General features: G+C 41.1%; 3 protein-coding genes across 6 annotated transcripts; 2 read left to right on the forward strand and 1 right to left on the reverse strand.

Moving 5' to 3' along the window:
* The first annotated feature begins 1,592 nt into the window (after positions 1-1,592).
* Positions 1,593-3,376, forward strand: LOC112164455 (probable inactive receptor kinase At5g67200). The gene is made up of 3 exons (XM_024300644.1): positions 1,593-1,742; positions 1,880-1,948; positions 2,864-3,376. Exons 1-3 carry the CDS (start codon positions 1,593-1,595, stop codon positions 3,374-3,376), a joined length of 732 nt encoding a protein of 243 aa, XP_024156412.1.
* A 6,589-nt stretch (positions 3,377-9,965) lies between these two features.
* Positions 9,966-13,996, reverse strand: LOC112165559. Of its 4 annotated transcripts, none has more exons than XM_040506562.1 (5): positions 13,606-13,996; positions 13,306-13,472; positions 12,868-13,180; positions 11,058-11,148; positions 9,966-10,494 (listed from the first exon to the last, which is right to left on the reverse strand). In XM_040506562.1, exons 1-5 carry the CDS (start codon positions 13,699-13,701, stop codon positions 10,460-10,462), a joined length of 702 nt encoding a protein of 233 aa, XP_040362496.1. In that variant the 5' UTR covers positions 13,702-13,996; the 3' UTR covers positions 9,966-10,459. The 4 variants fall into 4 exon arrangements, with proteins under 4 accessions (XP_040362496.1, XP_024157882.1, XP_024157880.1 ...); XM_024302114.2 differs by having other exon boundaries at positions 9,966-10,492; positions 11,098-11,148; positions 13,279-13,472; positions 13,606-13,989; XM_024302112.2 differs by having other exon boundaries at positions 9,966-10,492; positions 11,059-11,148; positions 13,279-13,472; positions 13,606-13,987.
* Positions 13,997-14,195: 199 nt separating this feature from the next.
* LOC112165558 (RGS1-HXK1-interacting protein 1) lies at positions 14,196-16,079 on the forward strand. Its single transcript, XM_024302111.2, has 7 exons — positions 14,196-14,546; positions 14,805-14,882; positions 14,989-15,041; positions 15,156-15,292; positions 15,371-15,435; positions 15,607-15,665; positions 15,776-16,079. The coding sequence occupies exons 1-7, from the start codon at positions 14,282-14,284 to the stop codon at positions 15,863-15,865; spliced, it is 747 nt and encodes a 248-aa protein (XP_024157879.1). The 5' UTR covers positions 14,196-14,281; the 3' UTR covers positions 15,866-16,079.
* The last annotated feature ends 488 nt before the right edge of the window (positions 16,080-16,567 follow it).

Genomic DNA, 16,567 nt, shown 5'->3' on the forward strand with positions numbered 1-16,567 from the left:
ATAGCCAAGAGCTTCTCGAAATCCCTTCATCTGACTCTCTGCCCTGGCAGGGCCATCAATTTTTTCCCCATTAATCAGTATTTCATTAATGTGCCCGATCACTATCCAAGGAAGAGAATCAAGGTTAGACAGATCCCTTAGAAGCTGCCATGATTTATCTCTGTCTGCAGTCCTTGGAAACCCATAAAAACCCGTCAATCTCTAGGTAGGTTCACCAAAATTTCCAATCACAAACATGTCCATGTGATGCGTAGATGTGGTACCCATTTGAACCTGCACATTGTCATTCCAAAAAGCTCCTAGGCCACCAGATTGGCTGTCGCTCAACACCGCCGTTGAATGAGCAAAGCCAAGAGCATTATGCAGTGCCGTAAAGTCAGATTGTAGACTTATTTTTGTTTCAAATAGGAAGATAATTTGAGGCCTGTTTTGAGAGATCAAATCCTTCAGAGCCCTAGTTGTAATGTCATTGCAGATTCCTTGACAATTCCAGCTAAGAATATTCATATCTATGGTAGATCGGAGCTTGCTTTCTAAACCTTAGAAAGTAACCCTAGTAGAGAATGGCTAGGTCAGACACAATAGTGAGGGTTTAAATCCTTGATTCACTCAAATCAAAATTAAGGTAAATTAGCTTGAAACCAAATCAAACTAGTCTGTCACTGTGTAGAGCGAGTCAACCTTTGTATGAAGATGATTTACTTATTAGACAAACTTTATATGTATAAGGTCTTTATGTTAAGGGACTCGTGGAATAAACTAGCTAGTTTCAGCTACAAATATTAAAGTTTTGCAAGGTTGTTTGGCATGCATAAGCAACGATTAATGCTGATCCGAAATCTCGGTTACTGACTAATCGGTATACCGATATGTCGAATTGGTAATAGTTTCAGAAATGGATTACTGACAAACATCAGTTCGGTAGCCGGTTTTGACGAAAAAGCCTCGGTTTGCCTTACTTCTTTTCTTATTAATTTACACCCAATTCATGTAAGCAAAACCTTTCTTGTAGAGTTTTACTGTATAATTAATATTTTTTGTGTTCTCCTATATACCTGATTTAATCTTTGGGTAGTGAAAAGTAATATGAGATGATAACTGATCTTTAATTTTAGAAATTGAAACTACTCATTGAAATTTGAATTCTAACTTCTTTTTTATTTCTTAAAATAAAAACGTTTACAAGAATTCTTGCTTTTCTAATTTATTACAATTAGTTTTTAAAAAAAACACCTTATTTAAGACATGAAAACCTTCGAGAGCAAATGCCCTCGCTACTGGCTACCCTAGATTTGCCGACGACAGGCGGCACCAATGGGAGCCTTCAGAGTCTCCCCACTAGCGGTCGTATACTCGCATTAGTGGCCAAGTACAGCAGAGGCTTTTACAACCTCGCCTATCGATTTCAAGTCGAGTTTTCTTAGATATGGGGATTATGTGTTGTAGTGGTTGATGGTGAGGATTGGGCTAGGCGACTTCTGGCCATGGCCTAGGCATGGGCGTCTTTGTCACCGTCCTCAGTTTTGGGCGGTAGTTAGCTTATGAGTTGGTGGCTGTGCTGGGTCGTGATAGCGCTTGAATTGCAATCTACGATGCCGATGACTATGGAAATGTATGGTTATGGCTGGGTGTCCATATCCATTTGGGCATGTCTGTTACCGCTTGGGCTAACGAAGGTTTTCCAGAGGCGATGGGCTTTTGATTTGGTGGATAGGAAGGAGGCGGACAACACCTGGCTGCAGGTAGTTGCTGAATTTAGGTGCCATACGCCAGGTCACCTTGTCATGAAATCCTTATTATAATGGTCCTCATTAGAGTCCCACCCTCAGCTAAACCAATTTTCAACCTTCCGAATTATGATTTATATCGAAGATTGTAGGTAGCTCTTCTCAAAGCACTTGTGGGAGGCATACCTTCTTTCATCAATCAGCGTATACCATGTTCTCAGGTATATTAAATATCATAACATTTACCAACTAACTTCTCTGGTGATGCAAATTGCAAATAAAACATGTTTTATATGAGATTGAAACACAAAGCCAATTAAGACATTTATAGGACATTGTTAGCAAAAATTACTAAACATTAAAGGGAGAGTATGGCAACTATTTGAAAAGCCAAAAATAGATCTATGCGTGATACTGTAACCTAAAACTACACCTGCAATGTAATTACCTCCTGACTAGGCATCAAAAGAAACTCATAATATTAAACATACTTTATAGCCATGAAATTAAATAACATACTTCTAGAATAGGTAACTAATAAATCACATATCAATGAGGTATGTAAAAGACTAAAACTATATACCTCTTGATAAGGTATCAGAAAAAAATCATAGCATAATACAACCTACGAACCTACCTCATATCCATGAATATCACTAAATATCATACCTTGGGAATATGTAACCAATGAAACTCGTAATATAAAATAAAGGATTAAATACTTGTTACTCCTCATACTTTTCCTTGAAAAACAGTTTGGTCCCTCGCATTTTAAATTAAACTGAATAGTCTTTATTCACTCAAATTCTCATATAACAAGTCCAAAATGATCCGAAATGACTATTATGCCCCTAATTTTCTATTTTTATTATTATTTTTATTGTTTTCTCTATTTTTTTAATTTTTCTCCCCTTTTTTTATATATTTTCTCTCTCCCTCCCTCTCTCCCTCTCTCCTGGCCGCACAGTCTCTCTCTCTCTCCCTCGACCTCTCTTCTTCTTCTCTTATTTTTTTAACTAATGGTGCTCTTGTGCTTCCTCTCCTTCAAGTCCCACTCCGACCTCGACAACCGCATCCTTTACACCCTCAACGAGCCCTTCGACTACTGCCAATGGCAAGGCGTCAAATGCGCCTAGGGCCGCGTCGTCCGCTTCGTCCTCCAGTCCTTCTCCCTCCGCGGTACCCTCGCCCCCCACACCCTCTCCCTCCTCGACCAGCTCCGCGTCCTCAGCCTCCACAACAACTCCCTCTCCGGTCCCCTCCCCAACCTCTCCTCCCTCTCCAACCTCAAGTACCTCTTCTTGAACCGCAACTCCTTCTCCGGTTCTTTCCCTCCTTCACTCCTCGCCCTCCACCGCCTCCGTGCCCTTGATCTCTCTCACAACAACTTCACCGGTTCGATCCCCGCTCTCCTAACTGGTCTGGACCGGCTCAACTCCCTCCACCTCGAGTTCAACCGGTTCAACAGCTCCTTCCCGGCTTTGAACCAGTCTTTCCTCACCGACCTCAACGTCTCCTCCAACAACCTCACCGGCCCCGTCCCGGGCACCCCACTCTCTCCCGGTTCGACAGCACCTCGTTCCAGTTCAACCCGGCCTCTGCGGCGAGATTATGAACAAGGCCTGCAGCTCACGCTCACCCTTCTTTGAATCCCACAATGCCACCTCGCTGGGATCGTCGGAGCCTTTAGGGGAGAGTGCACAGTCACAAGGAGCGATGGTGCTGTCTCCGCCCTCTCCAACAAGGCACAAGAAAACCGGTCTGGTTCTCGGAATATCAATAGCAGTCGCATTTATGTTTGCTGGTCTCGTATTCGTGTTTGCAATGATCCGAAACCGAACGTCCGGGACTGAAGCTGAAATTAGACCCTCGAAACCGTCCCCAAGTGAAGACAAGGATCCATATCCCACCGCCGAGGAAGAGAGAGAGAGAGAGACTGTGCGGCCAGGAGAGAGGGAGAGAGGGAGGGAGAGAGAAAATATAAAAAAAAAAGGGAGAAAAATTAAAAAAATAGAGAAAACAATAAAAATAATAATAAAAATAGAAAATTATGGGCATAATAGTCATTTCGGATCATTTTGGACTTGTTATATGAGAATTTGAGAGAATAAGGACTATTCAGTTTAATTTAAAAGGCGAGGGACCAAACTGTTTTTCAGGGAAAAGTATGAGGAGTAACAAGTATTTAATCCTAAAATAAAATAAAAATGCTCGTAGACATTAAATTCTTAGAACTTGTAAGTCACGTCTACCACCTTATAGCCATGAAGTTAAACATACCTTATAGCCATAAGCCCATGACATTAAATAACACTAAACATACCTTATAGCTAGGACATTATAATATAACACGACTTTTTAATAGATAACTAATAAATCACATAACAATGAGGTATCTAAAACTATATTCCTCTTAACAAGGTATCGAAAAAAAATTCAGAACATATGTCTCATATCATGAACATTAGTAAATATCACACCTTTGGAAAAGGTAAGCAATGTAGCTCATAGCATAAAAAAAAAAAATCAAAATAAAAAAGTCAGTAGGCATTAAATTTTTTGAACTTGAAAGTCACGCCTACTATCTTATAGCCATGATGTTAAACATACCTTATAGTCATGATATTAAATAACATACCTCTAGAATAGGTAATTGATCATATGTACCTTTCACAAATAACATACCTCTAAAATAGGTAATTGATCATATGTACCTTTCACAATCATAGGTATAATATAGAGATGTCATAAGAAAACTATCAACATTTAGCTTGCAAGTGAAAAGAAACAACAAATAAACCTCACACACACACACACACAAAAAAAAAATTAGCGGTATAATTGCCCTCTCATTAGGATACACTAAATGCCACCTTCACGATTAAGGGACTCAGTTGGAGATATATTCCGGCACCTCTAGTGTTGTACAAGTCAAAATGGGTGCCTCCGTCTCTTATTTTTCTTCTCTCTATTCCAAGATACCATGGCAGATGCATGTTTTTGCAGTAGTTCATTAGTGATTTCATGATCCCCTTCTCAAGTTTTTGGCCCCCCTTCGTTATTGATTTCATTAGGACAAAGATGGGATGAGGTGTCTGTCAAGACATGGATCTGGGACCCCGGTGGCTTGGTATGTTTCACCCTGACCTTGAATCTAAGGACTAGATTATTGTGGTTTTAGTGTTGGTTTGGAGTTATTAGGTAGGCTACAACAGTGTCTGTGTTGACAATACATTGGTGGTGTTGGAGATGGTGGTTCATTGAAAGTTAGCAGACTGGTCTATTGATGGGTGTCACACGCGGTCATGTTTGCCACTCCAACGCTGGCAGATGGGTGGAGTTTTCCACATATAGAACTACAAATCCATGTGTATTATATTTCTTGCAAATTGAATCGGCGTTAACTCTAGTCGTTGGAGGTGTCAAAGCTTCGTTGGGTGTCTGGACTATTGACGGTGGCTGGAATTGTGGTATCAATCTAATTGGCCAAGGAGGGGTGTCCTTAGTCCTTGGACAACCCAAAAGAGGGTCTTAGGTACCCATAGTGTTTTGGAAAACTAATTGGAAGTGGGCTCAATTTTAGGCTTGTTGGGTTCAATTTTAACTTTGTCAGGTTATTTCTTATTAGAGCGTTTCTTGCTAATTAACAATCATATGGCTAGCTTAAGTTACATACTATGTGTTTTTTTACACCGAGTCTAAGAATTTTCAAAAGTACCATAATTGAGTGCATTGACGAAGGGAGATCCAAGAAATTTTACTTTGTGTGTAATGACTTTAAATAGTATGTAGGCTCTTCATTGTACTAGCGGATGATGCACATTTTCCCTTGTTTGGAAATCTTCTAGGTGATGGTAAGTTGTCGGTTGCTATTTCTTATGATTTAAAACGCCCCCACAACCCTCATGTTCCTTGGGATAAGTGGATTTGGAACTCTTGTTTCCGTCCACAAAACTCTCTTATACTTTGGAAACTCATACATGGTAAGCTAGTAACGGATGACTTGCTTCAGAGACGAGGCTTTAGACTAGCATCAATATGCTCTCTTTGTCTTTCAAATACTGAATCTGCCCACCACCTCTTTTTTGAATGTGATCTTGTCAAACCGATTTGGAGTAATCTATTGAGTCTATTTCATGTCCCTTATGCTTTCCAGGACTTAGAGACTTTATTTCATTATCCCCTTCATTGTAAGTTTGGCACCCAATTGCAGGTTATATGGTGGGGCATGATTGGAGCTGTTGTATATGAGGTTTGGTATGCTCGAAATCTTTCTCGTTTCCGTCGCATATTGATCTCTCCTACCTCTATCATTCAGTTGGTGTGTTTACGGATTCGGGACATTGATTCACTTAGCAAGGGCACTATGTTGAGCAAACCGTTAGAGCTCTGTATTTTACGGTCTCTTGGGGTAAAGAGTCGCTTATCTCGTGCGCCAAAAATTATTGAAATTCACTGGTCCACGCCTTCTTTTTCTGAAGTTAAGCTAAACACAGATGGGGCTGCTCGTGGCTACCCTAGCCTTGCTGGTTTTGGTGGTGTTTTCCGAGACCAAGCAGGTTGTTCCTTGGGTTGTTTTTCTGGCTCCCTAGGTACGACAACTGCCCTGGAGGTGGAGCTTCATGATATTTGTCAGAAAGGCTGGCATTCTCTCCGGATTGAATGTGACTCTATGCTGGCAATTCATTTACTTACCTCTCCTTCGGCTACTGTTCCATGGCGACTTGTGGTAGCTTCGCATAATTGTCGGACTCTGTTATCCCGAATGGAAGTCCGATTTTCCCATGTCTATCGGGAAGGTAACCAAGTTGCAGACAAATTGGCTTGTTTCGGGGTCGATAATCTTGGTTTTCATTGGTGGGATACTTGTCCTCCTTTTGCGTCAAATGCATTTGGTCATAATCTTTGCGGCCTCCCTAAATATCGTTTTTTGTGATGCAGTTTTTATTGGCTTTGCTTTCTGGGCTGCAACTTCTGTTCTCTTGTTTTTAAGCTTTACTGCTCACTTTGATGATGGGCATGGTTCTTGTCTCTCCTGCAGTGGTTATTACTACCTTGAGAATGATGAGTCAGCTTCTATCTAAGCTATCAGTTCAGCCTTATTTTTCTTACCTTGTCCAGCTCTTCAGTTATTCTCTGGGACTTGCTTGGTTTCTCACTTTTGAATGGCAGCTTATAGTGGCCAATTTAAATCCCTTTATTGATGCCCTCTTACGGATGAAATTTGGTTGCCCTACTGCTCTTAAAGGCCCGTGATTTCGGTTCTTTTAATCATACTTGTCTAGTTTTGACTTTTTTCTCTGTTTCTTTTTTCTTTTTAGTTCTGAACTTTTCTGTTGATGTTGGGAAGTGGTTGTTCCATCTTCTCTTTCTTCTTTGTACCTGGGGTATGACTTTTGTCTCCCCCTTTTTGTTATATATACATTAGTCTGTTTCACCAAAATATATATATATATATATATATATATTGTATGTTCTGTTTTTTTTTTTTTTTGAGAAATATGTCAACTCTTTTATAGATCAACGAAATTACACATAACGATCCACCCTAGTAGGGTTGTCAAAAAGAGTTGTTACAGAAGCAATTTAACCTTTTTAAATAAACAATGAAGAGCATCTAAAATTACTCAAACTACTTATGATAAAAAAACTCAAGTGTGCATAGATATTGTGGGTACTCTTGGCGACATGCATAATCTTTGGTCTGAGTTAAGCTAGGTGCCATCTCAAGTAGCAGAACAACACCTTCTTCAACCTCCTCTCCTATTGAGGTCTCCAAAACCTCATCTTCAACTATTTCAGCCTCCTTAACTCCCACTGCCTCAGTCAAGACAAGCTTACGTCAGAACCTCATCTTTTCTAGTCTTAGACCCTTAGCAGTCCTAACCTCCTTCTTACTCTCCTTCGAACTTCCTCTTTTCTTCTTAGCAGAAATATGAACTACTCCATTATTATTTGGAAGATCAAAAAGTTCCTCCATATCTAGCCGAGTCCCAACCTGGACTATAGCCAATTTGGACCACTTACATAGTCTAATAAGAGACATTGGTGCCTCACACCATACTCCAAGTATTTGTGGTACTAGATCACTCTCAGCCACCACCACCACCAACAGAGGAGCCGCCGCCACCTTCTCCCATGCCCTTCTGCTACGCTAGGGTTGGAAACCTTATAGCCTCTGAGTTTCATCCATTTCTAGTCGGGTTCAACCCGGTTCCCACCATCTTCAGTCTCTTGCCGGATCCCAACGTAGACAAATCATGTCTGACACACTATTATCCCTCACCGTCGCCTTGGCCCCTGCTTGACCAAAAACTGATTGCGTCCCTCTGCTCCATGAAAAAACAGACCACAAGCACGGCATAATCCCTTGATCTTCTTGTAGTGCAGGTCTACTTCCGTCGTCATCTCCGACGTGAACCGCAAAAGAATCTGGTTGTCCACAACCTTTGCCGTAGTCCATCACTGCCCGGAAATGCTGTTAAGCATCTCTGTGTTGCAATGTGAAAGAGTCCGGCCTAAAAAACTTACCTATGGAGGATCCTAGCAGAATCAAGGATTCCTCCGTTCTCAGACGCGGTGGTAACCGACGCACCACCACCCATGTCTCTAGTGAGTGCAAGGGCACACCGGCCATGTCCCCAAGCCTATTGTACTTGCCCAACACATACCACCATCCAACTATTGTCATGGCCCTCCATGTAGTATCCGGCCGATTGCACTTGTCCTTCTTAAAATGAAATAGAAATCTCCCGTCTCGCTGTACCGTGATTGCCAGCCGGTCCTTCAGTCACTGCACCACTGCAAAGGTGCCTATTAATCCCTTCTCATCCCCAAGCTTAGAACAGATCATCCTCCCCACCAGATAAAAATAGGTTTTGACAATAGACGCTGTTCACCAAAGTCCACCACCACGTCCTCTGTCAACGCTAGAGCCACCAAAAAGCGAGCCACCATCACCAGAAGAGAAAATGCAAGAAAAATAGACGAAACCCTAATTCTTCTTCAACCTTAGCAAAGCTTGTGGTTTTTTTTTTTTTTTTTTTTTTTTTTTTGAATCAAACCCAAAACGGGTGTCAATTGCATTCATCACATGCTAGAATGGCCATTACATACCCTTCTACTGCCTTCAACTAGACAGATCAATAAGGTGTGGTAGTATCCACGGTGGTACATAGAAATAGGTTCACTCATTATACATCAAATTCGTACAGACTGGCGTAAATCCTCATTCAGTACTACTCCAGAGACATGTGTCTAATAAAGTGCATAGATCCCTAAAAAATTAGGAAATTATTGAAAGTAAGTTCTACTAACATAGGATCCCTAAAACAAAGAGAATGTTTATGGGCCTAGGGCAAAAACCCTATCAGCCCAAAAATTCAAGCGTAAAAGCAGCCCAACAATAGGCCCAACCCAGCCATGCTTCACTCTCTGCGCAGATCTGGTAGCAGCACCACCATCGGCCACCATCACCGCCATCGGTATGAGGACTCCACCTTGATGCAGCCAACGAGCAAACACCGCTGCACCATCACCCCTACCCACGCGCGCCTGACGATGAATTGAAAACTAGTGCTCCCATCCATCACCGCTTCAAAGCAATGAAAACAGCTAAGCCGGATCCACATCCAGCCTTCGAGCATAGCCGACCCAAGGGCCCAGCCATAGAACTCAGTACCCGTCTGGCAACACCGTCATGATAGCAGCGCGACCAAGGTCAACTCTATTGCCGGTCGGAGTGCCATCAGACGAGTGGTGATTTTTCCACGCTGCCTCGGCCTTAGTTTCGAGAGAGAGAGAGAGAGAGAGAGAGAGAGAGAGAGGGAGGGAGGGAGGGAGGGAGGGAGGGAGGGAGAGAGAGAGAGAGAGAGAGAGAGAGAGAGAGAGAGAGAGAGAGAGAGAGAGAGGCAGAGCTTGTGGCTAGGTTACTAATTTGTTGGGTTTAGGGTTTAGGGTTTATGCAATTCTTATGTACCTCACGTGTCACATTCAACACGCCAATTAGATGATTACGTTCCGCAACTTCTGTTTCAGCCAGGCAACGCTACATGTGTGATACCGTGATTGACTTAAAGCCCAACCCAATACTTTTTCCTACTCTTGTATTCATCTTCTTCGTTTATCATCATCTAGCAGTCTCCCTGATATTTTTATACATAATCTAGTTTTTAACTGTAACACGATATTTGACTAGACAACTGAACAGACGCATTTGAAAAAATCTTGCAATTATAGTTAAAGATATAGTAACGGAGTGTTTGATCCATCAAAAACAAAGGTCCATTGAACTGAATGGTCAACCAATTCTTTATACTACGGGAACAAGAGGCAATTGCCTGGGTTCCTTAACCTCAACTTCCCCGCCGCACAATCTGCATACAATCTATGCCTCATTGCAAATCCAGAAAGTTGATACACATTACATGGACCATGCCCGATTGAACAATTCAGACAATTCAACATGCCAAATGTAATTGTATATCCAAGACACATCATCCACATCACAAGGAGCATGGGATTGAATCTTGATCCAAGCTTTTGACATACCAAACCACACGGTTCCTTTACTTTGATCGGCAGCTTCCATCTGGGCAAAAAATGCTTAGTAATGTGTTTTGACTGTACAAGCCCACTCCCCATACAGACTGGCCGCAGTGACTAAGTGAATGATCCTCTAAACAATAATGGGAGTGGATCCAAAAAGAAAACAGAGATAACCCTATTCAAAATTAAACTGAATGCTGGCTTGCTGTCTTCTCCTCCTGCAAGGACCCAATCAAGTTAGAAGCAGCCAGATTGACAACTCCCCTGGACAAATTAATATTTAAACTCAAGCAGGAAAACCACCACTAATACTATCACCAAAAACAAATGAATACTTAATGCATTGGTAGCATAGTTTGATGCCCAAAAAAACTGCATGAGAGCAACACTGAAGTAAGAGAATCGAAAGCCTTTCAAAGCGGGACGACTAAAATCAATTTACACAATATTTTTAATAGTTGCATATATGGGATTCATAACGACAAACCAATGTCCAATGATTCTTGGGAAAAGTAGTGATTGTATCATACAAGGTTCCAGTCAAAAACTCTCAGTTTGAAACCAGGTACATAACCACAAAATGCTACCCAATTCAAATGTTAATCAAATATATGGTCAAGTTGATATTAGAGAAAACAGTAGGGGAGAAATCATTAGACCTATCAAATCATATATAGTTAGTTAGCCCATGGGAGAACAGTGGGGATCACACCCCACATCATCACACGTTATATTGCTAAGTTCATTGAAAAAAAGAGGTCAAAAGGTGTTCATCAATACTTACATCTATGAACTGAAAAGATCTGACTACAGATGGTTTCACCTTACAAGCTTCAGCAGCAGAAGTAGATCCATTGCCACTGAAACATTTTCCCTAATAACAAAAAACACTGATTTCAATTCAGTAACAGCTGACAAAGTGCATTGCCACTTTCTGATTGACAAGAACAATATTATGAACAGATCTAAAGAAATAGAACAATTCAGACAGCTCCAAACTTCCAAACATCAAGACAAATTTAGTAGTTCACATTATAGCAAAAGTAGATCTCCAAACTAGAGGTTGCAATTACTATACAAATAATTCCCTTCGATTTTATTTTTGCCTGCTGGATTACTGTCAAGACCATCAATAGGATCTATATGAAAAGTTCTCTCGCAACTCCGACTTAAAAGCACAAGTACAGTCTAAACTGTAAATAAAAAAACTTGCGAGACCTCAGCTATTTTTTGATATTATATAACTTGCTAGACTGTTCCTTAAAAAAGGGTCAGTGCTACCTTCGTATGGACAAGAACAATGTCGGGTAAGGCTATGGTATGTTAGCATTCCTCATACATGTCCTATTTCATGTAATATTTTACCACTTGAGAAAACATATTATCACTTCAACAACTCATGTGGATGATGTGGTAACTACAAAAAAGTGCTCGTTAAGATAATTTGAGTAAAGTAGGTTTTCGTTTGAGTAATTAAGTTTTGAAAGTGGTAATTGTATGTATGGATTTATAGAATTTCCCGAACACATCTGGAGAAACAGAACATAGACAGCTCCACACTTCCAAACATAATTCCAGTCCATTTCGTTTTCCTGGTATGGACTATCGTCAAAACCATCATGCTTAGAATTAAAAAGGATGCTAGATGAAAAAAAAAAAAATTCTTATAACCCCAGCTTAAAGGCACAAGTACAGTCTGATCTGTAAGACAAAAAGTCCATGAGTCCTCAACTAATTGTTGTCATGTGACTGTGTAGACTGTCCTACCTAAGGGCTTTCACATACTCATCTCTTGCGTGTCAAACCTTACTAGAAAAATCCAAATCCTTTAGATTTGTCTCACACATGCTTTCTGCAGAAACACAAGAGAGATCTTATAAGGCACCATACTAGTGTTACTTGAGCGTCTATCCCTCTTATCCCAAAGCAGAAAACTATCACAGGCCAACACAATATAGGGACCTCCTTGGCATGAATGATGACAATCTTCTCTCTCTCTCTCTTTCTCACACTGCCATATCCTCACTCATATAATAGAGAAGATGGAAAAGCCTTTTCACTATGGTTCCTTAATCTATTTTTATTGTCAATTTTTTATGAAAGAAGCAAATTAAAGCTAGACCACGAAGTGACAGCCTAAAAGAAAGCACAAAAAGAGCTGTGACACCAGGATATATCACCTCCCAAAACAAGGGCCACAATCAGAACTCCTTCAAGTTTTCAAAAGGTTACTCCATGACAATGTTTGTTAGTATGGAAGCACCTTCCAATGATTTCTACTTCATAGAGATGGAAATCATTTTCTCATAGATAAAGGTACACACATGGCAACCCTAGGAATTCTAGCTTTCTATGTTACACTTTCAGAAGTAGACTGTAACTTTTCTGAAGACAATTGTAGAATCTAACTCTTGTTTTTTTTTATTAAGAAGAAGAAGTACAGTCTCTAAAATCTCCAATCTGTTGAGTTTATAATTCCCAAGATTGGTAAAGGTAAGCTTCTTTTAAATGTGCAACGATTATGCAGACACAAAGAGTTGATGACAAAAACTGATATTGAACATGAAAAGGAGAAGAGCAACTGAGAACAAACCTGGCTCTCTTCGAAGAGTGATGAGTAATAAGCTGGATCATAGATAGAGCCTCCTAAGGCATCACTAGAATCGGAGGTTTGTCTAAGTACAGCAGGCGTGGGAGTAGTTGGACTCAAGAAACTATTTCGTAAATCAAAATCTGCATCTCTAGGAGTCGGTGCAGGGTCTACTACGTAGGAGAGGCCCAACCTGTAGATCTGAATCCACAGGAATGAGGAGGAAAACCTGATAAAAAAGCCGATGATTTGCATAACGAGAGTGAGTTTGACTGAAAAGATATAGAGAGCTGTGTAATCGCCGGTAGTAAGAATCCTGCAAGAGAGAGAGAGAGAGAGAGTAGGGAAAGTAAGAAGAGATAGAGAGATGGGACGGGAATGGAAAATGAGAGAGTGAGTGAGTTGATGAGTGACCATATTTCGTGACAAAAGAGAATGAACCAGAAGATATCGAGGAAGATGGCGCAGACGAGAAGGACGGCGTATGTGCGGCCGAGGCTCTGACTGCTACTTTCGATTGCGACCAGAGCGAACAATGCAATCGCCAGATTGATCAGCAACACTCCGTTGTACAATGCTCCCAGCGATCCTACCAATGCGCACGCAATCTGTATATACATACATATACATATCCATGAATGAATCATTGATTGATTGATTGAAACCCTCGTGTCGTCTAATAATGAATGAATCAGCAAGAAGAGAACAGAAAATCAGCTAGCAAGAACAGAAAGGATATACCTGAATGTAGAGGAGGATGATCGCCAAATATTGAAGCCTGTCGTAGTCACGAAGCCATGCCTGTATTCGATCACGCAATGCTTCGCAAAGCATCATATACTCCCTAACCCGCCGTCTCCAGTGCTCTCCGCTCTTCTTTCTTTCTTTCTTTCTGTCTTTCACCAATAACACAATCGAATAAGAAATCGACGACGACGACGACAATTTAGGGTTTATAACCCCCTCCCCCTCCCCCTCGGGGCCAACTCATTCTTCCTTCTTCTTCTTCTTCCGTTCCGTCTTAAACTAACCGCTGCTTTTCTGTTTCTTCCCCCTTTCCCTTTTTTCTCTTGTTCTTTTTCTTTCAACTGTATTCTGTAATCTGCATAGGGTGGTGCCCTGCTGGTAAACTAATAATTACACCCTATGACCCTCCCAATTCAATTTCACAATTCAGTGGAGCCGGTCAGTCTTCGTTGACCATTAGGTGCCCTCCCTTCCTCTGTCTCACACCTACGACTACGAGGACACATTGGGCCCTCTTTCACGACCAACTAAATTGGGCTGAGAGGCCCAACATTATTATTATTATAATAGTGAAAACCCCGAAAGGCCTTGGCCAGTGGCCACAACCAAAATAAACGCTAGCCTGCACGACTGCAACCCCAAAAAGCAAGAGAGAGAGAGAGAGAGCAAAATGGCGGAGGAGGAGCCGACGCCGTCACCGGAAGAGAAGCAGGTGTTAGGCGATGACGGCACGTATAAGGGAGTGGCAGCAGAAGCAGAAGCAGCAGCAGCTTCAATGGCTTCGATGGCGGAGGATCTGCAGCGTACGGTGATGCAATCGAGGGACTCTGCCATTCGTTCAGCTCGCACTCTCCAAGATAATGTGCCGGAATATATGGACAAAGCCGCCTCCGACTACAGGACCTACGAACATGCTTTCTTCCACAAAATCAAAGGTAATAATCAATCAATTCTTCTTTTTTTACATGACTGTGATCATTGCGCAGAATCTAATTCCCTAAACAAAAATGTAAATGTAAATGCGCTTAAGTAGCGATCAAATTTTTGCCTGACATTGCCGGCTCTAGACTAGTGTGGCTCACTAGTCACCAGTCAGTCAAGAATTGAAAATATCCAAACCTGTGTGATCAATGACTATTGTGTTTGTGTGAAATTTGTAATTTTGTACTACTACATTGCTGCTGCTGCTGCAGTTGGATTGAAGAGTGCAACGGAGAACCCAGCCTCAACCATTGGAATTGGCCTCACTGCTGCTTTCATTCTTTTGCCAGGTCCTCCTTCTACTTCCTACTTACCTGTACAAGCTTTATTAGTTATTACACATGACAAGATTTCATTCAACGTCTGCACTCATTTTCTACTTTCTTATGTCTGCAGGACCAAGAAGGTTCTTATTTCGCCATACATTGGGTCGATTTCAGAGCCTCGAGGTTGTATCCTCTCTCAATCTCAACTTCAACTTCAACCTCAACCTCAAAACAACTTCTACATCTAGTTTCCTTTTCTTCTGAAACTGATCAACTTAAACTTTAATTTTTGTGCAGGCAAAATTTGCCAAAGCTGAGAAGAATGTAAACCAGTTCAAACTTTCAGTTGATCTGATGAAGCAGGAGAGCAAGAAACTTCTTGAGAGGGCAGCTTTTGCTGAAAAGGAAATGAAATTTGGCCAAACTGAGCTCAAGTACACCCCCATTCAACTACTCTTGTGATCCATGTACATTACCCATATATTCTTACTGATTCAAACAAATTTATGCAGGGATGTGGGAAGTCGAATTCAATCTCTATCCAAATCTATTCGCAAGGTTGACGCCCAAGCTGCAGGTTTGAGTTCATTACTGATTCTTGCTCTCCTTTTGTTATATTCAAGTGTATTACTGGAGAGACTTCAACTTGGTCTTGGGAGTTTCTATATTGTGATGAACTTGGATATGGAAAAATGATTCAACATGACCTTACAGTACTTTCCTCATTGTATGACATTTTCTTGCGTAGATTTAATGGATGGGCTGCGAGAAATTCCTAGCGGGGAAGCTTTGAAGCTCAGAGCACAGGTAAGCTAAACACTATGTTCACACTATTTGTTCCTTTAATTCGCCCCCCCCCCCCCCCCCCTCCTCTCCTAATATGGGCATTTTAATGGATATGATAATGTTTGATTCAGGTTGCTGCAATGACATCACAATTGAAAACGCAGAAGACTGTGATGGACAAACGCATAATGAAGATTTCGGAGTTAGGAGTTCCAGTGTGACAGCTTGCGGAGATTGAAAAGCCATTTAGACTGGAACTTTTATATATCACACGGGGTGCTTTTCCCTACCCCCTATTCCCTACTCTTCTCTTTTTGTTGTTTCATGTTTGGTCTGCAATAACTGGTTCTGTTTTGTGTTTTGTAATAAAGTACAGCATATACAGTAAATGATAATCAATTTTGTCACCGAGTTTCCTTGGTGGTGTTTAAGAGATGAGACAAAAGTACAAGAACTAGTTTTGAAATGAAAATTAATCGTTGTATGAAGGGGTTACAGTTGGAACTATGGTTCGCTTCATTGTTGTCTGCATTTTAATCCTCGATGGTACCACTCCGACTGTTTGCCACGGGATTTTCTCATCTTCCTATGGGGTTCACTATCGTTTCTCATCTTTCAAGTTAAGATCCCTAGAGCAGGTTGGCGAGGGGTATAATAAAAAGGTGAAAATGGCCGAGTGATTTTGAGTTCTTCAATTAATTAAGCATTTGCAAAGATATAAATTCAATTCTTTGCCATTGTTCAAATACCAATGCAAACAAGATAATGTGCACAATTTTTTTTTTTTTTTTTATCTGGACATTTGAACATGCACCCCCAGCCGGCCAGCCCCTAAAACCTAGCCGCGTTTGTTTGCCTGGATTAATAATTGGATAGGACTAAAAAAAATCCAAGCTAGTGTTTGGTGGTTCAGTTTACTCAAG

The sequence above is a fragment of the Rosa chinensis genome, chromosome 5, assembly GCF_002994745.2.
Source record: "Rosa chinensis cultivar Old Blush chromosome 5, RchiOBHm-V2, whole genome shotgun sequence".
In the NCBI taxonomy this organism is placed as follows: domain Eukaryota; kingdom Viridiplantae; phylum Streptophyta; class Magnoliopsida; order Rosales; family Rosaceae; genus Rosa; species Rosa chinensis.

Coding starts and splice junctions, on each gene's coding strand:
- LOC112164455 (XM_024300644.1), top strand. CDS start 1,593: ATGCCGATGACTATGGAAATGTATGGTTATGGCTGGGTGTCCATATCC. Junction 1,743..1,879: donor CGGACAACACCTGGCTGCAG/GTAGTTGCTGAA, acceptor CGAAGATTGTAG/GTAGCTCTTCTCAAAGCACT. Junction 1,949..2,863: donor AGCGTATACCATGTTCTCAG/GTATATTAAATA, acceptor AAATGCGCCTAG/GGCCGCGTCGTCCGCTTCGT.
- LOC112165559 (XM_024302112.2), bottom strand. CDS start 13,701: ATGATGCTTTGCGAAGCATTGCGTGATCGAATACAGGCATGGCTTCGT. Junction 13,181..13,278: donor CTCTTTTGTCACGAAATATG/GTCACTCATCAA, acceptor TCTCTCTTGCAG/GATTCTTACTACCGGCGATT. Junction 10,493..11,058: donor GATCTTTTCAGTTCATAGAT/GTAAGTATTGAT, acceptor GGGTCCTTGCAG/GAGGAGAAGACAGCAAGCCA.
- LOC112165558 (XM_024302111.2), top strand. CDS start 14,282: ATGGCGGAGGAGGAGCCGACGCCGTCACCGGAAGAGAAGCAGGTGTTA. Junction 15,042..15,155: donor GTCGATTTCAGAGCCTCGAG/GTTGTATCCTCT, acceptor ATTTTTGTGCAG/GCAAAATTTGCCAAAGCTGA. Junction 15,436..15,606: donor GGTTGACGCCCAAGCTGCAG/GTTTGAGTTCAT, acceptor TTTCTTGCGTAG/ATTTAATGGATGGGCTGCGA.